This window comes from Poeciliopsis prolifica, unplaced genomic scaffold, assembly GCF_027474105.1.
Source record: "Poeciliopsis prolifica strain line A6 unplaced genomic scaffold, Auburn_PproV2 SCAFFOLD007, whole genome shotgun sequence".
In the NCBI taxonomy this organism is placed as follows: Eukaryota; Metazoa; Chordata; class Actinopteri; order Cyprinodontiformes; family Poeciliidae; genus Poeciliopsis; species Poeciliopsis prolifica.
Genome location: NW_026562382.1, coordinates 2,606,142 through 2,633,381, shown reverse-complemented (window position 1 = coordinate 2,633,381; position 27,240 = coordinate 2,606,142). Strand labels below are relative to the sequence as shown.

Here is a 27,240-nt window from a genome sequence, read left to right as displayed (position 1 = left end):
GGCGTTTTACAAAGGACGTCCTTTCTAAGTGTCCCAACATGTCCCCGCGGCGCTTTTTCAGACATTTCCCTCCCCTTCCCGTCTGAGTTCTCTCTCCTGTAAAGTGGAGAAAAACAACTTTTGATTGAAGGTGTTGAAATGGCGCTTCTCTGCCAAGGAACCTCCCGAGAGACTAACAAGCACCGAGGCAGCAGATATCGAAAAATGGCGCTGACACGGAGCGCTGTAATTGGGGCCGTGATTGAGGTTACCTCTGTTTTGCCTTTGCTCTGACACGACTTCCTGGTTTCCTCATCCGGTGCCCACTCCGTCGCCTAGGAAACAAACACAAGATTGACAAAGAGGTGACAAAGAGGCCGAGAAGCGGCACGCGTGGACCGAGAAGCGGCGCGCGGACTTCCCCGAGGCGCTTCGGAAAGTTACGCAACGGCCAACTTTCGCCCAGCGCCTCGGGAAGGCTGAAGACGACGCCTTGAAAGGACTCCAACCTCCGTGCTGTTTGTTTATTGTGGACACGTTGCCATTGGCTTGCCAGCAAAGGGCCCGTTTGAGGCGCGAGGGCGAGGCGCGCAACCAGGCAGCTGAAGGGCTGAGGACGGCTTTCGCATGAAAATGGCTTCCTTCTTCTTCGCCCCTTTTCTTCTGCTCTTTCTGGAAAAAGTTCGCAGCACTCACCTCCTCTGCCCTCTTCCACCGTCAGCCTCGACGAGCCAATTATTTCCCTGTTGATCGTTACAGTGGGTGCTGGGCTGAATTAGGGATGCGGGCGGCGGCAGATGCAGTGCAAACACACTGATGCAAACACACTGATGTGCAGGAGCCATAGGGCCCACGTTGTGTGTGTGTGTCGCTGGCCTCATTTCGCCCGGACACTTTAAACTTTTAAAGTGCAGCTTTATCGACTATTATTATTATGATGATTATCATCTCGCCGTTTGTATCACAATTATGAGTCCAGCACTAAATCTTGGTGTAATTTAACCCAAGTGCTGGCATAGCTTAGCAACTCCACTTGTTCACATTTCAACATGCAGCTTTTTACTGGCATTTGTTGCTAAGTAGCCAGTTAGCATTCAGGTGAGTATTAAAGGTTGTTTTGGAGACTTGGTCAGCCCAACATGACACACTTTGTTTCATTTCTGCAAAAGTTTGCTTCACCTCTCCATCCACCCTGTTCATGCGGTGCCAAGACAAACACGGTCCAGAACTGGACCTCAGAGTCAAATGTAGAATCCACTAATCACTAAAGATGGGGTGAGTGACTTGTGCAAAAATAAAATATGCCGTTTAAATATTTGTTGAAATTGTCACTATGTTGTGGCGATATGGCATGAGCTCCTGTCTCCTCTCAAATTAAAAGTTGCATTTTCCTACATTTTTCTGTGTGAGATTATGCCATAAAAATAAAACGTGTGCATTTTGAGGATTTTCACACGTCGTTACCCGGCTTGCCGACAAAACTCATCCTCCCTATACGTCTTACCTAAGCAGATAACTCTCTCAAATAGTCAAAGACAATTTTCAAAGTTAATGACGCCTGGCAGTGACGGGTCAACTTCAAGCACAGAATAAATGCTTTTCAATAAAAACACAAATAAATGAACCTCTTAACACATTCTGTGTGTGCAGCTTTGAGGTATTTAACTTTTTTTTTTCCCCTCCAGTGTCTTGCAGTTATATCACTCTTATTCTCTTTCTTCAGTTTTAATTAAAGCTCAGCAGAACAGCCTAACTGTCCAGCCAGATTGTCAGAGTCTCTGCTTTGTGAAAGTCTGCTTAAACTTTAAATGTACCTTTGAATGGAACAAAATCTTCTTCTGGGCATGAAAAGTTCAGATTTTAATTTGCGGAGCACATAAACAGCTCACATTGGTCTCTTTTGTATCACAGTCCGAGGAATTCATCAACCCTCCTTGCAGCCGGGGACATGATTAAATTCAAGGCGATTAGCATCTGCATAAATTGTTGCCAATGAGGAAAAATACCAAACTCAATAGCGCAGATTCCAAACTAATGAGCTGGACGAATATGTCCATGACCTGGGAATATCCGGCCGTCTTGGTATAAAGCATATTCTCATTGACATTTTGTGGTAAGGATTGTAATTTCATATTTTAAATGCAATTCCTGATGCTTTTAGAGACCGGCTAAAGATCCATTAGCAAGCAGGAACTTCTGGGAACGTTTTTGTGCTTCCAATTCGAAACATAGAGACCAACACTAACACTAATATTACATTTCAAAACGAATGTTTGCCGTATCTTTGGATTTCTTTGCCTTTCTTCAGAAACAATTATTTTATTCAGCCGAGTTTACTTCAAAGGTTTGCTCTAGAGCACAGGTGTCAAAACTCGAGGCCCGGGGGCCAAACCTGGCACACTGTAGCTTTTTACGTGGCCCTCCAGAGTCTAGACTAAACATTAAGTGTGCTTAAATGTTTTCTATAAGAAAAGCAGTTTTTATCTGTTTACTGTGAATTATAGCAAATGTTCCCTGAACTGTCTTGAGAATTATCGTGGAAATTGATAAAAATGCAACAAATCCCTGCAGTATTTTTTGCACCAATGCATAATTGGGAGTTTGGATCTGATTTCAGTCAGAAATCTAGATTAAAATTAGATTATAGTCCAGTGAGTAATAAAAAGTTGCATTTACCGTCATAAATAAGCGCAAATACCGCAAATATTTCCAAATTATTACCACTAACACTTTGAATTTTCTTACAAAAAAATAATAAATAAATTGCAAAAAGTATCATGAAATCCTGGAGGGACTGAAGAGATGTTCAATAATATTTAATTTTAAGAATTCATTGATATTTCACCAGTTAGTGATCAGGTTTTATCAATATGTTCTGGCACCACCGGCCCTTTAATGGAACTCATGATCTTGATTTGACCCAAAACCAAACTGAGTTGGACACCTGCAGTGAAAGTCACCAGATGTTTGCTGAACTATTTACTGTGAGCTTCAGGTAAATCGAAAAACATGGCTGACTTTTTATCCTAGCTTCCAATTTAAAAAAACCCAACAACTTTCTTTTATGAAAGGCGGCACGCATGTGCAAGTATCACCAAGTATCACCATTCGCTCAGACGTTGTCAGTGTCTCAGCTAGTGTGAGCGGTGTGTGTCATCTGAAGGCCTGCATCACGTGTCATTCTCCAAAAACATTGTTAAGAATGCAGAGGTGCGTCTGAGACAAATCCATTAGTGTGGTGAAGCTACGTCCGGCTCCTGCAGCCATTAAAACGGTGGGCTCTGACCCATGTTGACGGTTAAAACTCATCTCCTCGTCGCCTACTGCGGGTCCCTTCAATTAACCCCTGAAGGTTGAGTGGAGGAGGAAAGCGACGGCGCGACACGATGGACTCTTGTTGACGGGAAGAAACGGCACCAGTGTCTGACCGGGCGTGCGGGAGCTCCATGTCCCGTTCACGTCACTGCAGCTTCTGAACAGCACGCCGACCGTCAACAGCATCTGATCCAGTTCCCACCCAGTGCTCAGCGAACAGCGTGGCACCTGCCAATCAGAGCGCGGCTCTGCCCCCCTCCTCTCCTCCTTCTCCTCCTTCTCCGCTGCAGTGCATCAATCTGCCGGCTGAAATGAAAACACTGCTCCTCCACAACCTCCGTCTGTCAGCGCCTGTCAGCCAAGGGGACTAATGGAATGACGTCATCGTAAACACACACACACACACACACACACACACACACACAGACGGATGCCTTTTCGGTGATTCACAGCTTGGAGTGTTACCATCTCTTTCTGCGGGGCCCCATCTACAAGAATCCCCGTCGGCTTAACCTGCTGACCTTCACCAAAAAACCGCCGCCCTCCTTCCCTTCCCCTCCTCTCTTAATTCATTTCTTCTTTCTTCACATCGCTTTGGAACAAAGCCACACACTCTCTCTCTTCTCTCTCACACACACACACACACACACACACACACGCACACGCACACGCACACACACACACACACAGGCTGGGAGAGTACCAAGCTCTGCCTCGAATTCCTTCCCTCCCGCTCCAGAAAACGTGAATGGCCCGCCGGCCGCCAGCTGAATGGATCGAAGCGAGGCTCTGGAGTCTGTTTTTGTCGGAGCTCTCGTTTATTTTCTGTCATTTGTGAAGCAGGCAGGCAGCAGATCGGCTCTGCATAAATTTGCATTGTGTTGATTTCAAAATCAGGTCTCAAAGACAAATCTCTTCATATGTTATCAATTATAAACAGCTTAAATAAGAAAAAGAAATAAGGGGAAGGAAGTCACAATGCTTTTTTTTTTTTTTTTTTTTTTACCATAGAGTCCAAATGAGCAATTTTCCAATGAATTGCACAAGACAAATTTAATCAGAAACGCTGATACAGCATAGCACGCTGCGGCTAAAAATGGCACAAACAAGCACTAGCGACTTGGGAAAGAAACACTTTTGATACTGATACAGGATAAACAAGGCAAGTGAACTGAAATCTGAACTTTTTGCAGGTCAGATTTCAGTTCACCTTTTTAGGAAGGTGCAAATTAGAAAAAAAATTAAAAATTAGCGCAGGCACAACAAACAGAGAGAGTTGCTTTGGTGTCTAAGTCCTCAGATACGTTCTGGAGCTTCGGCTAATTTTCAGAGCGGCTAATAATTTAGGCGTCTGGGTGTGAAAAGCTGCTGGAGTCTCACTCCCCAGAAGAAGAGGAGCCCATGACTGTCGTATGAAATATTAAATGGAGGAGCGGAAATGGAGCGCCACATGTTTGGTCCGTGACACAAAAACGAAATAAAACATGCTGGAGTTTTGAGAACTGTGCCAGAAGTTTGAGGGGTAGGAATAATTTAGTTTTAATAATCACACATAAGAAGAGCAAAAAAAAATTTGGGGGATTATTCAGAAAAACAAACAAACAAACAAACCTCTATGTATCTGATCCCCCTGGCAAGTCAGTGAAGATTTTCATCTGTTTTCCTGTTTTTCTTCACTCTGGTTTGTTTCTGTCGCCTGCCTTCGGGTCGCTTGTTGACCAGCATGCTTTGTTGTTGAACTAACAGCGGTCTGCTTGTGTGTGATCCTGCATCCTGCATGTTTTCCTTCCACTACATAAAGGGCCACGTTCACTGAACACACCGCACACAGTCAGATTTAATTACATGAAGTAATTGGAGACGAACAATAGATCGATGCATGTTCAGTACAACGAATACATGAATCAGAGGGAGCCTGTGAGTAGAACCCCTTCATTTGCATTGATGTCAATTAGATGTCCAGATAACATGCAGATAAGTGTTTAAAACGCTTTGGTTGGAAACAACCTGAAATGCATACTCAGCAGGATATTTATTTTCTGAACAGCTCCTGTCAGTTTCTTATTAAGGGTATTAGAAGGGAAATTACACAATGCATCGTCTTTTATTCGTTTAATTTGCCACCGTGTGAATTGATAGCAGCATTTTATTGAGTTAAAAACATTAAACAATGGGACCTGAGTGTCTTAAGGATCTCTGAAGTCATCCCATGAGATGACATTTGAATAAGACATAAGAGTGACTGTAAGGGTTTTCTTTTTCAACAGTCCCTTATTTTTTGGTCTTTAGTTGCACATGAAGCATAACCACGCATCAGCATTTCTGCGGTTTCTAAATATTTTCACGTTACGTCACGTTGAGCCATATAATTCAATGCAACTCCTCTGGGTTTGACGAGACGGACCGACGAAAAGCAGCATAACTGTAAGGGGAACTTTCAAAATAAAATCCACTGTAGCTTAGGAAGGCAATATTTTACTGTCCCGAGTCATCAAATGTTTGTGACTTAATCTGTTGTTAGATAACATTTGCACAAAAAAAAAAAGACAGCTTCACAAAAATTAAGGAGTAAAGCAGAAAAGTCAGGGATATCAAGTTCTGGACGTGGAGAGTCAGGTGAAATATTTAGGTCATATTAGGAAGAAGTGATCTTTGTGTTGGTGCAAGCTGATATTTTGGCAGTGACACATAAATTTAACATGTTAACATGATGCTGACGTGTCCCTTTCTCAAGCCTGCTGCACTTCTCCTGTACGCCACAGCTTACAGTGAAGCAGCACTGAAGAATAATGAAGAAGCTGCAAGTACCCAATCAGGAAGCAGCGCTCGGGCTGCTGAGACGACATCTGCAAGTCAAATGTTAGTCATGAGCGACGTCCTGTCTTTTCACGCCTCGTTCACGTACAAATTTATGCACAGTTTTGATGCGTACAACTACTTAAAAGTCAGACGTCTGTCAGCTGGAACATGTAGCGACACAAGATGCACCTCGAGGTTTTATAAGCATTTTAACTTTGCTTTATGATGGGTGTGTTTGTCCTCTTTTTGAGTGATTATGGACTACTTTGTGCCTGGAAATTAAGTAATTTAATTTAAAGAAACAGACGCCACCTTCAGTTTTCCACCATCAGGCGCTCTGATGAGATGAGAGTAAAACTGACAATCTTGCAAATTGCTGTGTAGTGACAAAATCAAACCGTGGATCGAACACAATGATGTGAGACACGGCAGTGGCAGCATGGCGCTGTGGAGGTGTGCTTTTCCAGTAAAGCGAGAAATCTTGGTATCGATTTCCTCCACTTTTCTTTCAAGCTCCTCTGAAAGTCAAAACATGTGGAAAATGTGTTAATATGTCAAAGGTTTAAATATTTTTCCCAATATCTAGATGTCCTTTTTCACCGCTGACCTCCAATGTTTGAGGAATAACTCAAAAGTCTACAAATGTATCCTACATAACAAATATCGTAATTCAAGATCTACCCGCTCAAATGAATTACTTCGACGTTTTATTTTCAACCTCAGGCCAGAGAGGCTTCATCGTTTCAGAGCGCAAGCTGGGGTTCATTTTCATCATTTAGCAAGGCCAAAGTCAATCTGCAACCCCCGCCATCAGTTCCCTGCGCCAAACCCAAACTTGACACCCCGTTTCTCCCCATTTCACCTCTCGTTAGACATGGTAAAAATATCCTGCCCTCTGGCAACTTTCCCTAAAGGAGGCAGGATGTGTGGGACAGGGGGGGGAACCAGAAAATTTAAAAAAAAAAAGAAAAAAAGGATTTTATGGCCAAATAAAATAGCACATAACACAATTAGCACCACGATTGAGGATTCATCACTTTTACGGCGGAAAGATGGTCTCTGGGCTCGGAAATGAATTCTATTTTTATGAGACGTGGAGAGAGAAAAAGGGGACAAATGATGGAGAGCTGGAGACGCTAATGAAGTGAGGAATCCGCTGCTAGCAGCGGCACGACGCAAACCTGGCTGGCTCCTAACGTACGACGCTTGCCTTGATAAGGATCGCCTCCTGCCGACGCGCCGCTAACGTCACGCGTGACAACTAATTAGGATCCACGAGTATTGGCAGCGTCTTGTTTCCCTCCTGAATAAATAAACTCAAATTAAAGGAATGGTTTTTCAGGCTTTGTCAGGGCAGTGAGTTTATGCAAGTCTGTTTCCACACCATTACCTGACAGCCCAACAGATGAGGTGGACGGTTGGATTTCGTTCATCATCTTCATTGGACAACATAAAAGGGATGAATGAATTAATAAATAAAAACTGAAGGTGCAACAGCTAAAACATGGCAGCTGCACAGCTTCCAGGTTTATAGATTCAAACTCCATTGGTTAAAAACACAACAAAAGACAAACGGCGTTGAGTTTCCAGAAACCGTTGCTTGAATGAAATATGACTTTAAACCGTTTTTTCTCATTGTCTCCACACACTGATCACACCCACACTCTTTGTGTTTCACTCTCAGTCCAACATGTCCAACGGCGCATGATGTTCATTCACTCACTGCCGCCGACGTGGAGGAAAAGGCAGCAATATTCACAAAAAAAACCTGGACCACGTGCGACTTTCTGCCTTTTTCTTTTTTTTTTTGTTCATGTCGTTAAGCAGCACATTCAGGTGCAGAGACCTGCAAACAGCTGGCAGCAGGAGGTGAGATTAACTGTGGCCAAAAGACGTTCGGTCGTGAAATCTGCTGAATGTCTCGCATTGATCCAAACTAACATTGAGCTTCAAAACCGCCATGGAGACAAATATGTAATACGCAAATTTGTTTTAGTAGATCCAGCTGGAGGATGGTAAGAAATGTTTCTCTTTCACTGCAAGGAAGAAAGAATAAAAAAAAAACTACAGTCTCTAAATCCACCATCAGAACCACTAAACCACTGCATGACCACGGTCATGGCAAGACTGAGTGAAGAAGACTTCAAAAGACTTATTATTAGTATCAATTAAGTGTTTACAGTAAGAAGGTATTTAAAATAAACTGTATTATCTAAGAGGTGTCTTAGATAAGCTGAGCTACATTCAGGCTTTGAGGGATCCAGAGAAAATGTTATGAAACAACGTCCGACACGTTGAAGATCTTATGGAGGTCTAATCGATCCACAACTAAAAGCAAAGTTATGATAGTTACATCTACTGAACCCTACATGAAAACGACTGTGGCAGAAAACTGGCACAGCAGATCATCCCCAAAACACCGTCCCCGTCGTACAACTCCAGGTTATTTCTGGAGGTTACAAAAGACTTGAGGTTCACTCTCCATCGGAACAATGACTCCCAGTACAGACACAGCTGTAGCAATGCTTCAGATAAACGCATATTGAATGATTGAATGGCCCAGTCCAAGTCCAGGAAGAAATTCAACACTTAAAAATGAATGTGCAAGAGCTACCCATCAATTCTGAGGATGGTGAAATACTTCAATAGATGTGAGAAGCATGCAGAGATATGTAGGCAAAAGACTTGTGGTTTTCGCTATTTTAATAATAATTTAAAAAAATAAACAATGTACAACTTATAATTCCTCTTTTAAAGATGTTACTTCTGCACATGCAAATAAAAGTTATTCCTTCCCAGCTGCTTGGCCAAGCTGTGACACATTACAGAGTGACGAGTGGCTCTCGCACCCGCAGCTCTGCAGCTCACTCTCTTATTATCCCTCTGTTCTGACAAAGGCTGCATCAATAATTAAATCTGCGGCCCGACTGCAGCACGGAAACTAATGAAGGATGTGAATGAAATCAGCCATGACTCATCAGACTCGGGGCAAGACAGAGCCTTGATGCTAAACAAGGGAAGCAATATCACAGCAGGTCAGCTTAATGTCTGCCCCCTGGCCTCCCTTTTCATTTTGATTTTCGACTTTCCACCTAAAGCCGTCCTGGAGCTTTGCTCATAGCAAAGGCGGGGGAAAAAAAAAAATCACAGATATGCGTATCCAACAAAGCTCGCTTTAGTGTAATATCGCCGGCGTGAGAAAAGGTCGGCGTCCTCAGCCTTCAGCAGACGTCAGCGCGCTCTGTCCCAGAGGAACGTCCAAGTCCAACAAAGACACCCACAATAACAGATGGATTTATTTCCTCTTTTGGTGAGCTGGGACATTCTCCATCATCTCTGCTGAGGAGGGAGTTTGGACAAGGCACCTCCTGTAAATAGGAGCAAGCAGTAGCGGTTGACCTGTTGACTCTTTGGATCAGCTGGAGGGAGCTGAAGAAACACAGAAGGCAAAAAATATATAAAAAAATCAACAACGAGCGGTCAAAAGCTGCTTTCACTCTCATTTTGCAGTTTTCTTGCCGCAAAAAACTGGCAACGAGATATTTGCAGATTATGGAAGTGTATTTTAGGAAATATCACGTCTTGTCTAATCTGTGAAGAGTTGCTTTTTAAATATGTTACTTTAAATAGTGTGTGTATATTTGGTTTGACAAAGGGTTTAAATGTCACAGAGCATCATTGTGTCAAGTCACTAAGTCTGTCAGTGAGCGAACACAACCATATGAAGATTAATACTCCATAACACGGTGGGCGACTGTCCCACAGTGGTCAAAAATAAATATAACCTTAATTCATCCAGAAAGAGAAGAGACTGTCTTCAATCACTTCAATTACACTGCATGCTAAGATAAGAGAATCTTCATAAGTGCAGACAGAGATTCTGCATCGTGCAGCTGGAAAGATGTGCAATAATGTTATTTAATTTTAGGAGTTCATTGATATTTTTGACAGTTTGTGATCAGGTTTTATCAATACATTCTGTCACAACCGGCCCTTTGAGAGCATTCAGGATTTGGCCCAGAACCAAAATGATTTTGACACCGCTGCTCTAGCTGGAAGGATTTCTGCGGACACAAAGACACTGGCATAGAAACTAAAATGGAGTCATCCTGCAGTTTAACTCAGATGATAAAGATTACAGAAAATATCAAATATCGCAAACCGATTTCCTAATATTATGTAGTTTATTCATCGGATGTTGTCAAAACTAAAGTAGTTTTGTTTTTGGAGGCTGACGGTTGTTAACCAGAAGATGAAAGACGTTAAAGTCTAAACCGGACAAATATGTGCAATTTTTTTTTTAAATGGAAAAACAAAACTTTGACTTTACGACTTGATTTGATACCTGATTATCTGCAAAACTGGTTAATTTTGAAATGCAAAAATTTACCATTTTTGCAGATCTCGGGGCAGGAAACTTAAACCTGTATTATTCTTTGTTTATCCTAATTCTTAGCTTTGGCTTATTTTTTAAATTATTCATAAAAATGACAAAATTCTCAGCTTAAATTCTGACAGATCGTGACAATAACGTCTGCTATCTTCGATGTTTTCGCTGCTGACTTTCGCTTGCTCAAAGCACTGGTTACGTGCCTGTCGGGACAGGCAATCTAAATCAAGATTGACTGATTGATTGATTATCAAGTTAGATAGTAAAAGTGTAAATGTACAGTTTGATACCCAAAGCATATCTGATGGGGAAATGTTTTTAGGACAGGCTACGTTTCTGTTGAATTCATGCAGAGAAAACATTTAAACCGCGTCACACAAAGGGGGGAAAGAACGAAAATGTGTGAGTCGTTGTGGGACCTTTTGTTTTTTGGCAGTAGCAGCAGAACAACCTTAAGCTGTCATACAGCATTTTCATTAAAATCAGAAAAGCAAAATGCTTTCGTGAGCCGCCACAGAGAGGAAGTTGTTGCTGCTTCTCGGAGTTCTGTCATTACCTTTTCATTCTCTCGCCTGCTTGTGTCTTTATTTCTTCAGATTTACTCCTGTTCAGAGTTGGAGGTGGGCTGGAAGGTGAAAAAATAAAAAATAACTCAATCGAAAGAGAGAACAGATGGACGTAAGGTAAACGCAGAGGCAAATGAGACACACACCGACAGCACAAGTGACTCAAGTGTCAGAAAGAAACCAATGTGGACGCGTTTCTGACGCTGGGAGAAAGCTGTGCTCGGAAAAGAAACGGAAGGCGGCGAGACACAAAACAACGCCGACCGTTAAGCTTCCTGCTGATAATTTGCAAAACAAAATCCTGCATCGTTTTCAAAGTTTTGAAATATCTGGCTGGAATATTACACAACTTAGCTTTTTTTCTTCATGCATTGGATGAGCTCAACATATGCTCGGTCCCACCAGGTGTTTGCTGCTAGCTAGTCTGAAGGAGCCGAGTGGAGGATTTGCGGTGGAATGCTCCTCCGTGAGGCGGAAGCTCGGGAACTGCAGCTAAGAGGAAGAGCTTCTTTCGGGGAGGCGGCATTCGGTCGCCCCCAGGCTGTCTTACACAGATGAATGGTTGCCATAAGAGATTAAAATATTTCTCAAACACACAAAAAGAATCAAGGCAAGACCCCAATTATGTTTTTGATGAGGGAGTAACAATACAATATGATAAAAAGCTAAAAAAGAAAAGTGGATTTCCCAGAATACTGCCATACTGGAGAGGAACCAAACGCATCACCCTCAGCTGGCCGCGGGAGCCTGAGAGCACAACTCAGCTGAAACAACTCCAAACGAATCCCATGACCCAAACACGCAGGGGCCCTTCTGCTGATTCCAAAGTTCTGACATTTCTCAGTGGGAGGAAGCCTGGAAAAAGTCTGGGGGAAAAAGACAGAGGTGACCTGAGAATCCAGAAAGTCTTAGAAGTCGGGAACCTTCAAACCAGACGAATGGTGGACGGTTGCTCTTTTCCACGCCGTTACTCCCCCCCTTCCCTTCATTCTGAAAGGGCAAGGCAATCAGAGGGAAATCTGCGCCCAATTTCATGGAACGCTGCGATCCAACCGCGCCACACACGAGAGATCAGAGACAACACACACAGGAGTCACGCTGGCCTGTTTTCACTGGTCTGCACCGAAGAATGTTTTTCAGACCTCTCCACAGCCTGTACAGCCGTCTGAGTTGCTCGTTTGCATGAATGAAAGCGAGAAGAAACGGTCTGCACGCGCTTTGATGTACGTCGGATTGCTGAAAAAGAAGCAGCGGCGAAACGAGTCGCCGCTGCAGAGGTGCCCACTTAGAAGTGGGCACCGTGTTTTTCTGCCTGCAGGAGAACGTCAAAGAGGGAGAGAACAAGGCTTTCGATCTCTTTTTTCACTCAACACCGTAATGTGGTGTTTACATTCCACCTCCATGTTGCCGCCGTCGGATCTGCGCCAGGATTATCTGATGCACTGACAAAGACCTCGCCTCTCTCTCTCCCCATCGCCGCCGCTCACTCCGATGCGCTCGCAGCTCGTGCCAAGGGAAGAACAAACAAATTGTGTTTACCTCTGTTGCTCTCATTGATAAACCTATCGGAGCGAGAGCATTAGACTCTCTACTTCATGGAGCTGTCAATGCTGGCTAAGATCAGGCTCGGTTTCTCACCAGGTTTTTGTGCATCCTCATAATAGACATCTTTATAAATGAACCGTTTACCTCGACTGAAGGTGACTTTACGCTTCATGTTTTTTAAATTTGTTTGTCTTCTGGGATCTGGTGTGTTCCGTTTCATTGACGCCTTCAGATGTTTTTATCTCGATGTTGGGATTAAACTCAATTATTTTGAAATAATGACACTTTTCTTGTTCCCATTGCTGACAGATCAGCAGAGGTGGATAAAAACTAGTTAAATTTACTACAGCAGGTTGTTTGAAAAATTTACTTTTAGGAGTATTTTATTTTTTTTTTTTCACTATTTTTACTGCGCTCTACTTTTTACTCTTGAGTAAAGTTTCTGGATTCTCTACCCACTGATTAAAAAACAAACATGTTTCGACAATTATTTTTCTTTAATGGGACTGATTTGATTTTGTTATTTTCTGTTACATAAATTATTGTCATTTTGGTCCCTAAAATACTGAGCTTTTTACATTTTGACCCATCTGATAGTGTAATTTTTAAGTATTGAATAATTGATCATTTGATCGGTTACTCAGTAATTGAGTAGACTTTTGGCAAAATACTTTTTTACTCTGAATTGAGTACTTCCTTTACTTCTACTTGATTAAGTCTATGTTGAAGTGTTGCTACTTTTACTAGAGTCCATTTTTGGGTGCCCACCTCTGAAGATTGGTAGATCCAGCCCACTTTGCTTAAAAAGGCCAATAACTCTTTGCTCGAAGTTTCGAATCAGGCAGAAACTTTCTTGCAGTGCCTTCACACACTTGTTTCGAGTGCAAGAAACGTTCAAATCCTCGGATCGATCCAAAGGCAACGCTACTCTGGGCGATGAGCCACGTCAAAACCTGCCGCTCCTGATCACCGATCCGAAAGCCCACCAATAAAAAACACAAAGAAAAAATAATCTAATGTCACTTTCACATCTGATACGTTTGCTCCGCGGTGGTGTGAAAACACTTCCAGGATCCAGCCGAGGGAGGAAGCCTCAGTCTGGATCAAACTGAATCATTACTTTGTTCTTTGTTGATCAACCGTTTGGAGCTGATCCACCGATGACAGCGAGGCGACAAGAGAATACAGTCTGAGAAAGATGAAAGGAAGGACGAACAGCGCCGACATGCCGGGAGAGGAGGCGGCTGAAATTTTCATGAGAAACGTCTGAGCTGTCGATGTAAAAGATGTAGGCGAAAGGGTCGGAGAGATTGCAAGACGTTTGTGGAGGAAGGTGATGAGAAAGTGACACGATGACAGTTTTGAATAAACGATCTGTAAACGGAGACCACAGATGGATGTAAACAGTCCAAGCACGTTTACTTTGGGGAACTTTATTTGAAACGCGTCGTCCTTTCTGGTTCGCCGCGCCCGTACCTGCAGGGATTCGTTTGGTCGTCTGCTCAACATGCAGGAAGTTGGCAGGTTGTCTCCTTTGTTTGTCATTCTGTCCAGTTCTGATCATTTTAGATTTCACTTGTCGAGGCACAAAAAGACACGTCTGCCACAGGACTCTGTTATCTGTTCATCAAATCAGACATTTTATACCCATTTTGACAACTTGAGCACAAGTCAAAGTACTATTGAAATATATATAGAGAGATTTTCCTTGAATACCTTAAAGCAGCGGTGTCAAACTCATTTTGGTTTTGGGCCAAATCAAGATCATGAAGGCTCTTAAAGGGCTAGTTGTGACAGAATGTGTTGATAAAACCTGATCACAAACTGTTAAAATATCAATTAATTCTTAAAATTAAATATTACTGAACATCTTTTCGGGCCCTCCAGGATTTTGTGATTCTTTTTGTGATTTTTTGCAATAATAACCAAAGTGTTTGTGGTATTAATTTGTCATGTAAGAAAGTTTGACGATCTTTTTTTTTACTGTGAACTGCCACAATAATTCTCAAGAAACCGGAGGGACTGATTGATATAATTTGGCAGGAAACAGATAAAAACTCAATTGATTTGATTGATAACATAATATTTAAGCACACTTAGTGTTTAGTCTAGAATCTAGAGGGCCACTTAAAAAGTTACGGCGGGCCATATTTGGCCCATGGGCCTGCAGTTTGACGCATATGCCTTAAATATGGAGGTAAGTGCGTCTGCTTTTCTCTGCACAACTGGAAAATCACTGGCAGAGCAGATCACACGACCAAAACAGTCTCTCCTTCAGCGTTACTGTAAAGCATGAAAAACATGGTTTTCATAAGCCACTTCAATAAAAACTGTTTGATTTTTATGAAAACAAATAAATAAAAAATCTGAGGTGCAAATTGGAATGAAGCCACAGGCAGAACAGCAAAAGCAGGTGGTTGGGATTTGAGTTTTGTACGAGCATCAGATCTTCCCTGAACTCAGCTAAATGTTACACTTTTCCATCAACTTGCAGTCTGGCACCAGACGTCTCTCTCCCACACCGTTTTCCTCCGTGTGCTCCTATTTTTCTTTCTTTTTTTCTCTGACAATGCTGGTACTCAGACTGGAGCACCGACCACGGCCTCTTACCCATCAAGAGTTCTGTACCTGGAATGATGAAACTCCTCTTCAACTTTCAACAGAACTTCAACCCTTTGATGGTCTAAGGCTGTCGCACAACCTCCTATCTGGAAGTGTATGCAGCAAAAAAGACTAAATAAATGTGAAAAATGCTCAGTTTCAGATTTGATTGGGCGAGTTGAAGAAGACACATTATTGCTTAGGACAATAATAGGACATGAGATGTACAATGCAATTGATACAAAGATTAAACAACATTTAGAGCAATTCTGCAACTCTGTGCTCATAAGTAATTATATTTGCAAGAGACAAATCAACAGTCTATCTCATTTTGTTGAAGATAGCTCAATCCAGCGAAATAGGGCCCGTCCTCTGCTACATTCGAGTGCTTTGAAATAGAAAACAGAAGAAGAAAAAGAAGAAGGTGAGAGACTGAAAGACTACACTGAAGTTTGCCCATCAAAAGTTGCCATCGTTCAATTACTTTTCCTCTGACAGAAACAGAATATGGCAGAAGTGCCTCCTCACACTGGAAAAAAAAAAGCGAACAAGAGATACAAGAGATGATAGAAACAGAGCTCTTACTTCAGCTTTCCTTTCCCACTCCCACCCATCAAACACTCGAGCTATTCTGTCCTTCCGCTGTTTTTCCGCCACTCTCCCACTTCTCTGTTTTTCATCCCCCTTACCGCTGCCGCCGCTCGCACATGTGTGCGCTCGCACACGCCTCCTACCACCTTCCTCCCCGCCGCTCTGATTGCGGCAGAGATCAGGCTGACCCTCACATCAGAGACAGAGAGAGAGAGAGAGAAGCTCTGTCTGTGGGTACTGCTTGGACAGTGCATGTGGGTGGATTGCAATCAGGCCCACCTCCAGCAATAATACCAGCACTATATCCCACAAAAAAAAAAAGACATTGTGAGGAATTGGAGGAAAAAAGAAACAAAAGAGGAGAGGAAAGGTGGAGGAGAAGGAGGCTGAACTCTAGGAATGTGCAGGAGTGTCTGATGTTGACAGTCGGTGCCTATCGGTCCCACAGTGGGGTGTCTGGGTGGGTGATGGCGTACTGTGTGTGTTTACTGCTTGTAGCAACAACTGTTGTATCAGACTAATGACAAATAATTTATTTGTACGTCTTCATTCGGTTGTTCATGGTATACTTCCTGCTGACATAATACTGCTTCGAAAACAAAGCAAGACTTCGTCCAGGTAAAAATATTAGCAATAGAGTCGGATGCACACGATTTTAGGCTCAATCGGAAACAAGCGGCTTTCCAAATGAATAAAGTTATTGTTGCAACGGCGAAACATATTTTTTGCTTTATTGGTTTTGTCACTTATTCGCTACATTTTCTGTCGTGTGAGAAGAACCGTTTTTGTGCTGCTCTTCCTAAAAATGGATCCTTTTTGGCACAACTTTGGATTTTGATGTATTTGTTTGTCTGTTGTATTTAATTGCATTCGGCTTCCCATCAGCTCTAATAAGCAGTTTTCATGATGCCGCTCGGTCAAAAATGTTCTCTGACAGCCGCCTGCACAGAATCATATAATCCAAGAGATTATATTATACAGAAGCGGCCTGAATTTACTGCTATATATCGTATAGAGTACACAGAGACCTATTTGTGACCAAGCACAGCAACACTTGGTGACAAACCACACCGTTGGAAACCAGTTCTGCCAAAGTGTCGAAAATTGATCCGAAGGGATCCCACGTCTTAGAAAAAAAAAGGCGGGATTTATTTATTTTTTTAATCTGTATTGCTTCTTTATGCTGCATTCACTACTATTAAATCCTTAGCAATAATAACTATGGATTCCTGGATTAGCTGCTCATTTGTTTTGTTTCAGTTCCCCTTCTGACCGGTTATGCATTAAACCTTCGACCATCTTATATAATTAGATCCTGTGGGAACGGAAGGAGATTGGGCACCGAGGAAGGAAACTATTGTGTTTGGCACACAGACTCACCAAATAAAAAATTTAATAAAATATAACAGTCCTTGCAGGAGCACAGAGAGAGCTTGTCACCCGCCTCGCTCACATCCTCTCCCTCCTCTCGTTTGTCCTCTCAGTTCTGAGGCCTGTGTGATTTTTCTCCCTTGTCCTCCCGGTCAGTGCTTGTGCTTGTCATTCCTTTCTCACCTGTTATCTTCCCTGTCTTTCATTCTCTGGCTGCTGCCCACCTTTCCTTTTTTCTTTCTTTCTTCTTTTCTTATCCGTGCTGCTTCTCCTCTCCATCTTCCCTCCCCTTCCTCTCATTTTTTTTTCCTCCGCTGATTGCCTACGCGTTCATTCTTCTACGCCTGCCTGCTCACTAATGGCAGTGGCAGGTGTTCTCCCAGGTGCCTGAACAGAATGGTCTGGGCTGAGCCTTTAAAAGCCCTGGCATCAGCACCTCGGCATAACACCCAGCCCCTCCTACCAGCTTTTTTTTTTTTTAACTCACCGTACCCTGCAGGACTGACTATCTTCAAAACTCTTTTGTCGCTGAAAAACTGCAAAAGCACGCCGCACTGAAAGACGCCAATAAATACCCCTCATTTCTTCCTCCCAGTTTGATTCAGGTGCGAGAAAGAGCCGACTGTGACAGGCAAACAATGTGAAGTCCGCGACAATGAGGGCGCTCTTTAACGGGACCACGCTAAAAAGAAACATGACACAGCAGTGTGTGGTTACAGGCCAGGAGCGTGGCCTACTTAACAGGAAACGGATGAATGAGGCGGCGGAGAAAGCGGCTTTGTGGTCGGACCGCCCTCTCTCTCCAGTTTGCTTCTCCATGCATCAGCAGGTAAAGTCTGAGCGGTGCGACTTTGACCGGCACATAAAGGGCAACCTCCATCTCAACGTAAAGACAATGACGCTTAATGTCCCACAGGGATGCCTCTAATTCTACAACACAGCTGCTCATAGTTCAAAAAAATACATTTAACTTAACCCGTACATACTGTACGTACTTCTAGTGAACATAATTTACAAGTGTACAAATTTTAAAAAGGGCGTTTAATGCTATGTGGATTTATTGCGAGTGGTTGCTAAAATGGCCGTCATCGTTTCCATCAATGACCATTTTGTTCCCCCAAACAAGTAAAAAAAAACAAAATAAAAACTTGTACTGAACTCATGATGACGGCATTTCATTATTTGTTTCTATGATATATACATTATATTGACACAGTCGTGTGCAGCAACATAATGTAGGTCTTGCTATGAAGCTCTTTTGATGAATCTGCTGCTGCGGTGTTTGACACTGCAGAAGAAGCAGTTTTCTGTTGACCTTTGACCTTCTAACCACCTAAAACCTGTCCATTTCTGCATGCTGCAAGCATAGAGAAAGTGTTTTAAATTAAGTACATCCTCTTATGATCATATGGAAAAGTAACAAACAAACGCAACTGGCTAAGCCGAGACTAGTAACGATGCGAAGGTCAGCCTGTGCTTGTCAGGGTAAAACGTAAACGCTATTTTACTTCTTTTTTTTTTTATGATTCTGGACTATAGTTGATCTCACACACAATGTTAAATGTTAAATAAATATCCATTAAACCAGACCCGCATAATGCTACATTATATCATATTATATCGTGATCAGAATATCGTATATCGTATTATGAGATTATTGTATTCCTACACCCCTAGCAAGCGAGTACATTATAAAGACACAAAACCAATCAAAACAAATTAATATGGTGTTATTAAATGAATTATTTGAGGAACAAAAGTGTAATAATCAGTCAGCTTCTTCATGAGCTCCACATCTAACGTCTATATTTACAAATTGACATCCAGTACATCGTCTTATGATCATGTGAACAGCATACACCTTTCCTAATGACTATTACAAAAATGCAACATTTATAATAACCTATTGTTTCAACAAGATCCTACGGGCAGCCAGGTCCTAATTAATTGCTTTTGACTGTGGAGAAGAGACAAAGCCTTGTGTTTTACAGAAGCACAAAAGGCAGGGATTATATTGGGATGCTGCCCTCCTCTGTCCTTTTGGACAGCTTGGTGTACTGGCAAAGGGGCTCGAGGGTACAGACCCTCGTCTCTGCTTCAGCGGGCGCTTTGCACAATGTTCCCATTGATTTTTAGCCCTGGCATCACAAAATGACAACGAAGGATTCGTAATACGCTGCAGATGTGCGTGTAAAAGCGAAGGGTACGGAAACGTAGTGCTGTTTTTGCACACGTGTACGCGCCTATGTCTCGTAAGAAGAGTGAGGTTGGCAGATGACTTTGTTTAAGGACAAGATAAAGAGCTTGGACGAGCCGAAGGGAACGACACGAGCAGAGAGAAAACAAATGAAAACCCTCGTAAATCAACATCCCTCCTCAGAAAGCAGACAAGCGGGATGTGCAGACAAAGGGCGCATTGATATTGGGAGTGACACATGGGTGGCAGCTGTGCACACCATGTCATTCAGCGGTGGCCGCTGTGAAAGGAGACTTTGTCAGACAGGTCGGGCCTGGTGATGGGCCCTCGTCTCCTATGGAAATGCTGCGCAAAGTGACGCGAACCGTAGTTTACACCACAGAACAATGCGGGGGTTATCTCAGAGCAATAAAATTAATTCAGTTTCTGTTTGTCACGTTTTTACACCCCAAGGACTCTTTGTCACACCGCAACCGCAAACCTTAATGAATTTTAGACACTTTGAGAGAAAGAGCGATGTAAATTAGAATAGAATAGCAAAGTGAGATAGATAGCTGATCACTGGAAAGAGTGTGCAGCTGAAAACCTGCCCAGACCCCGAATGTTCACTTAAGAGCAACATTCACAAAAAGCAACCAAGAATCCGATGGAGGAACAGGTGGGAGAATCTGATGACAGGAACGCACACTGTTGAGCTCTCCATAAGCCTCGCCTGGGAAGAGCGCCAAAAATAAAGCCGCCGTTGACAGGAAGCCGATAGGAGTCCCGGTTCCAGCTTGTCAGCACTCATGTAAGAGGGGACGGCAAACAAGAGGAAGAAGGTTCTCGTGCTGAGACGAGACAAAAGTCAAACATTCAGACAAGCTTTGTGTGAAGGCGCTGAAACACTCCACCTCCACCCCGGACTGAGACCACAACGACGGCGGCGGCGGAGACGGACGAGGAAATGGAGCGAAACACACAGCAATCCTGACCAAAATGGGTTAGATTGACACATTGTCAAGATCTGGAACAGATGTAGAAATCATAATTCAATTTGAAAGCAGCAACTCAATTAAAACATCGACCAAATTTGAAAAGAGTCGAGTGATTAAACAAAGCAGAAAAGGCAAAAATCTCAGACTCCAGCATTCAAAAGCTGGTAGAGATAAACCCAATAAAACCAGCTGCTGTATTCGTGGTGGAAGGGGGTTCTGTGTAGTTTCAGATTTTATTTTTTATTTGTTTAAATTAAACATACATAATTTTATTTCCAGTGTACAGTTTTGTGTTGGTCGATTCTTTAGGTGTACCATGCCCAAAACAAAACGTGAACAAACTCAACCTTTTTGCACCACGTTGTGTTGGTCGAACTTGGTGTGTTGTAGTATTTGGTCGGCCTAAGCTGCTGCTAACAAGCTTGAATATCTAACAACTGAATGACAAAGGCTTTGATTGCTGAAGTGATGTGAAACCACAAATCCCGGAGCAATTAAAAGAGTCAGCGCGGCGCCATCAGCAGGTCGTGGTGCTGCAAGCTGCGTCAACCAGAGCTGCATGAATAGGGGAACAAAAACACTTAGTTTGGATAATCAGAATCAAATTCATATTGTCTGTTGAAATAAAAACTTCATTCACTTTGACAGAAACTTCTTAAGCTGGAGTTTTTTACAGTGCTGAGGACGAGCTGCAGACATGGATAAAACTTTTTTCTTTTTAAATTACAAAATTGACTCATATTTACACTTTCTTAGGCAAAGTCTTAGCCTTTTTCTGATCAGGTAACTACAATTGTGTTTGTTGCTTTGTGTTTTTATTTTTACAAAAATGAGTAGAAATTAAACTTGTCGTTTTCATAAGATCATCTAGAAAAACTAGATACACGCCGGGAAAAACCCAAACCCTCCGTCAGCAGTAGCATCTTTTCAACATTGATGTTTTTCCAAATGTCTTCGTGTTCGACGTCAAGCTTTAAGCAAACTAAAACCTAAAGCACTCTTAGTCCAGAGATTGAATCAGCTGTGAAGGAAAGTGATGTAATTGCATTACTGGATTGCCAACAGTAGCGGCTTTTAATACAGAAAGTTAAATTACAACAGCGCTGTTTAGGCTGATCCTGTTATACTCTCTGGCATGGAAAAGGAAATAAGCCTGCAGCGCGAGGAAGATCTTCAGTCACGCAGTGCCGTGGTGTCAGACACATTTACTGGCGCCCCTGTTAAAGAGGTGACAAAAAAGTTTTAAAATAAGCTGATCTTTTATGTAGCAGCAAAAACCCCGTCATGTGGGTTCGCTGAGTTCAGAATCCAGAGTTTAAAAATGAATGTTTTCACTCGGCTGGAGCACGAGGAATGATCTTTGACCGCTACTCTTCACGTACTTTCTCTGGACTGTCAGTAGCTCTGGATGCTGCTGTATGAATGCGTGTCTTCAGCTCAGCCCACAGGTTTTCTGTAGGACTTGGATCCGCTTAGGATTCATTTTGTGTTGATCTGGATATACGTCATAAATTATTATCCTCTCTAAAGAACCAGTTTCTGTCAGAAGTTAAATAAAAAATAATTATTATTCCCGGTTCTTCAAAGAGTCACTGCTGCCATGTATTCCAGGATGGTTTCCAGGGAAACAGGCCCACAGCATGACAGGTCCTTAACCATATCAGCTGGGGTTTGTCCACATCCTTTACAAACAAGTATGTTTTGTTGAATAGTTCAGTTTTATTTATTCTTATCGAAGGCCTCAAGTTGACTTAAAGCTTTAGAAAAACTCGAAATGTTTATGTTTGTGATGATAGGACACAAAAAGCTTTTTCTCTCTTAAACAACTGGTTGACGTAGAGACAACATGGTGACTTAAAACCGAACCCTCTTACTCACTGTGCAGGAATTTGCTTGAAGGTTTTACTTTTTTTGCACATGGTGGCAATGAATATGAGATTGTATCATTTCCACATTACACATTATGAAGTATCTTTCATCTAATGGGAAAACTACACATTTCAAGCAGACAGAAATCACAAAAATGGCTTTCATATTAACATACATGCAACCATTTTCCATCCTTCATAACGAGGTCCAGCAGAAAGTCTGTAATTTTCATCATATTTTTCTTTTTTTCAAAGAAGAAAGTGAATCTCTGTCATTTGAGAACACTGATTTTAGTGATGCTGATGTTGGGGTTAGAACAAAATTGACATCTCCGTGTTGGAAAAAGCCAGGTGTTATACGTTTATTCCTGAACTATATTATTCTCAGTGAACGCGGCTCACAGACGGCTCTCCTCTTCAAACACGCAAGAGCTTCGTACGACGCAGCCTTTAATGTCCGACGCGCTGACGATACGGTCAAACACGCTGGAGTCAAAAAGCAAAGCAGAAGGTTTATTGAATTCTTTACCATAAACAAACGCCTGCACACAGTTCATAGTAATGGTTTCAGTTCGGCGGTAAAACAACACACCTCTACGTTTCCCTAAAGGTCAAGGGGCATGGCGCGGTTTGAAATGTGTTGTCACCGGTCACAAGCCGACTTTATTTCAGTGCAAAACGTCAGCGGGATTGCTCGGGAAAGTTCGGCAAACTAAAAGCAAGACATCCAAATTCATTTAGAGAATGAAACCCTGCACGGCTGCACAGCGATTCTCTTCCCAGGGTGGCAGAGATATTTCGGTCTAAATCACACAGACTCATGGAGAAACCCAGGGCTTGTCATTTTTAACGTGTGATGCAACAGTGAAGCAACCTTGTACTCCCCCCGGAGCACACACTGCTAACTATACCAAAGCTTTTTCCTGCCGAGTGCCAGTGTTACCTTTCACAGAATGTGCAAAATCATCCATGAAGCTCTGCTGCTTAATTAAACCCTCTCTGCAACATGCTACGAAAATCAGCCAAAAATAAGCATATTAACGTCTCTGCCTTGTTTTTCCAAGTGATTCAAGCTATGAGCAAAAAAAGGTGCATGTCGAATCCTGGCTTCTTCGCAGCCCGAGTGGCGAATACTTTTATTTTTTAAAATTTTAATCTTTTTGGCTCTTCACACAAAGTGAAGCAATTAAATCTGAAATTCTCAGGATGCGAGAAGAGTGGCGAGGAAATGACTCGAGGAACCTCCGACTATCTACTGGCTCATCTTGAACATCCGCGTCTTTGCAGCAGGATTTTGCATGTTCCACATTTCGGGTCGCATCCGTCGCCGTCTTGAAAAGGTACAGTTTACCCAAATCCACGTTTAAATTTGCTTAGAGCGACATCGGAAGCGGGATAATAAGAAGAAAAGAACATCTCTGAAGAGATGGCAAAAAAAAAAAAAAAAAAACACCAATTCATTTTTTTTGACAACTTCCTTTTCAAAACACATATTTACGTTTTGAAAAGGAAGTATTTTCACTCACGTGAAAATGTTTATATTTATCGTTTTAACTTTAACATGTTGCTGGACAGAAAGAGAAAATAAAAGTAAAGATTGTAACATGAATCATCTGCACAATAATCAGACCTATCTGCAGACAATCAGTTGTCTGCATGGTGGTGGATGGGTGATGATCTGGGTCGAACTGGTCTTTAAGAGTCAAATGAGTCAAAAATACGTCATAACCTGGAGAAAAGAGAGTCACACAAAGAAACGCTTATGGCTGAACTACCTGCTGGATTTTCCACTGCAAGTGGGTGAAAGCTACTTTTTTTTTTTCTTGGCTGATACCAGCTGATGAGGGTGAGATGCAGCCCAGTTGCTTTGTTCCTCCCAAAGTGCGTTTCATTAGCTAAAACGCTTCCACTGTGCCAGAAAATCTGCTTCGTTAAAATAAATCAAAGTAGAGTCGCTTCATCTGAGTTTGGAGGGCTTGAAAACCAACCTGAAAACTTTTTCTGCTAGATGTCACCACAAACCGACACGACGCATCGTTGAGACGACGTAAAATATATTTTATGACTATGTAGAGAAACGCCGTCAGGCTGGAACATCATCTGTGTTTCATATTCAGACCTGGACTAAATCTTGAGGTCATAGTTCATGCTTTCACTGTGTTACAAATAACCGATCAGCAAATATTACGGCTATGGTTGAAGTTAAAATGCCTAATATTCTGCTATTCCTTTCAGGACATTTTCTGTGCGGTGTTTCCTTCAGTTACGATTCCTGTTTTTACAAGAGCTAAAATGTAGCATGCCAAATGATGCTGCTCAGGAGGCATTTTCAAGCAGAGAGCGGAACTGTGCATGTGAAATAACAGCCCTGAAGTAAAAAAAAAGAAAAAATCCCATTAAACAAAGCTCCTTTGCTTGAAAACACACATTTGAACTGAATATTTTTAGCAGAAGGGCTCCGTGCGACTGCAGGCTGCAAACATCACACGTCGTCATTTCCACACATGCCTTTTGTAGGCAGAAAGTCAAACAGAAAACTAACAGAGGTTGTTCAGGAAGCAGGAAGAGAAGAGGCACTCCGTCGCAATCGTCTCCACCCTCCTAATATGTCAACCCGAATGAAACAAACTGGACATTTCTCATCGAATCAAACCGTGTTGTTGCTGTGAGGATACGGAGACGCACGTCTCGAGTTTGTCGCCCTGTTGATTCATCTTTGGCCTGTTGTGTTGAAGAGCTGGCATGTATTGTAATGACTTACAATACATGATAAGAAGCGTATTAAATGAGCTGTCAGTGCTTAATTCGTTTGCCAAGCAGCATTTTGAACAGTTTAAATGCCATTGCAAAAATATCATGAATTGCTAGCAGTTAGCAACGCTGAAGTTAGCCTCTACCTCAGAGCTTCAGGTTGCTGCTAAATAAAAGCCCTTTCTAAATGAGTCAGGATGAAATTATTATTATTATTTTCTCTTTCTCTTTTTATCAACTTATTTTATTATGTCGTTGTCTTGGCACGGCACTTTGGTGCAGTTTTTAAAAGGGCTATATACATAAATTTGTCACTGACATTCATAATAAAAAGTGGATAATTCTGTATTTTTCAAGTACTATTTAATTTGGGTATTCTACTGGTGAAAACAGCTTCTGGCGTTAGGACCACTCCAGATTGAGAGAAGCATAAAAATAACAATTCAACCAAGACAACGGTCAAACGTGAAGGATTTATTCCAACTTGATTTTTTTATTATTATTTTAAACACAGTCTGTGATGTGTGAAACTTTTATTTCTTCTGTTCATCCTGTTCTCCTGAACCCAGCATTGTGAGACAGATACATATCATCACAGCCTGACTACAAACCACAGACATCTTGAATCAAACCCACAGAGACAGAATAAGCAAAAGAAAGCCACGGACAAAAAAACAAAACAAAACAAACCTACCTGTATCAGAGAGAGGTTACGGAGATCCAGTCTGAAAAGGTAGTTTCTGGACAGAGAGGATGAGAAAGGAAAAGAAACATCTGAGTGATTTTTGCTTTGCTGCTCAGTAAATTATTGTTTTCAGTTCAATGGAAGTCGGCGGTATTACACATTCATGAAGAATCCGTGTTACTTCGACGTGAACGACTCTAACGAGACCAAACCAGGCACAAAGCTTCGCTCACATCCTTTCATCAGAACACACACAAACGCACACGACCAGATTTCTCTCAAACTCCTTCCTCCTGCCAAAATCTAAAGCTCAACTTGGTCCAGGGGGGCTTCAGCAGAGCAAGTTAGAGGCGTCATTATCCGAAAACCGCGCTGGATGAGTGAGTCAGAAAGGGTATCAGTTTCTCAGTAATGTGCTGTGTAGGGTGAGAAGCTGAGTGGATTTACAGTTTCTTACCTGGCACCCACAATAAGCTCATCCCTAGTCAGGTCAAGGGTGAGCTGCGAGTAGTCTCTCACGCCGGGGTGGAAGAACGCAGAAATCCACGGGCTGAGCGCTAAGAGAGAGAGAGATGGAGGCGTTAGCAGGGGATGAAGAACGGCCGGGAAAAATAATCCTGTGAAAAAAGATGAAGAAGAACCAGATTTTCTCTGACAGTTGCTCACATTTAAAGATTGACATTTCTAGCCATTTGTCCTTATAAAGAAGCTGAAACACAATCAGACTGGATGGAGCATGAGAACACAGAATTCAGGCACAGACTTTGACTAGGCCATGCTTTCATATTAACCAATCCGCTGAAGTTCTGACAGTATGTTTTAGGGTAGGAAAATAACTCCCAGTCCCCAGAGGATTTTGTAATATTTCCATATTGTCCTGTATTTAGCTCTGATTTGACAGGAACCATCAGCAGCGCAACGCTGCCACCAGTTTGCACAGCCACACTCGTCGGGTTTTGATTACAGCCAGAAATGCATGTTTTCTTCTCGCCCGATAAGAGCGTCTTCTTCCACATGTTTGCTGGGTTCCCAGAATAGCTCGTGCCAACCTACAAACATGACCTTCATAGGACCTTCGTTCAACAGCAGCTTTCTTCTGGACATTTTTTCAAATCCAGACTCGAGGATTGGGAAAGCGCAGCCAGCATGAGGTACAGATGTGTACAGTTTCTCCAGAGTTGCCTTTCCAGTACGAAAACAAACAAAAACTTTGACATTTGTTGCAGGTCAAAGATGTTCACATAGTAATGATTTTGCCTGGTACTGTAAATATTAGCTACAGCCTTTATTGCTCCCATTTTGTTACATTGTTTTCTATTATCTCCTATGTAACAGAAAAGATGGGATTTTTTTTTTTGTTGCTTTTGTTTTTTTAACACTAAACAAGCAGCCTTTCTACAGACTAATCAGCAGGCTGATTATTATTGAGAGGAATAACCAGAGCAGAGGAAGCCTGCTCCAGACTCGGCGTGTTTCCTACAGAAAAGCACAAAGCCGCTGATGTAAGCAGACGCCCTTACAAACACGGCTGCGTGTGGGGCGCCGAGCTGAATGCTCGCTGCTGTTTGACTGTGGCATTTACAAATCTGAAGTTTAAAGTGGCAA

General features: G+C 42.3%; 1 protein-coding gene across 4 annotated transcripts in view; it reads right to left on the bottom strand.

Moving 5' to 3' along the window:
- The window catches only part of sema5ba (sema domain, seven thrombospondin repeats (type 1 and type 1-like), transmembrane domain (TM) and short cytoplasmic domain, (semaphorin) 5Ba), a 190,348-nt gene that overhangs the window by 72,941 nt on the left and 90,167 nt on the right, over positions 1 to 27,240 (bottom strand). For all 4 annotated transcript variants that reach the window (XM_055031592.1, XM_055031593.1, XM_055031594.1 and 1 more), the window contains exons 4-6: positions 26,093 to 26,192; positions 25,645 to 25,690; positions 252 to 314 (exon numbers count right to left, since the gene is read on the bottom strand). In XM_055031592.1, coding sequence (XP_054887567.1) covers positions 252 to 314; positions 25,645 to 25,690; positions 26,093 to 26,192 — 209 coding nt within the window. The remainder of the gene's footprint in view (positions 1 to 251; positions 315 to 25,644; positions 25,691 to 26,092; positions 26,193 to 27,240) is intronic.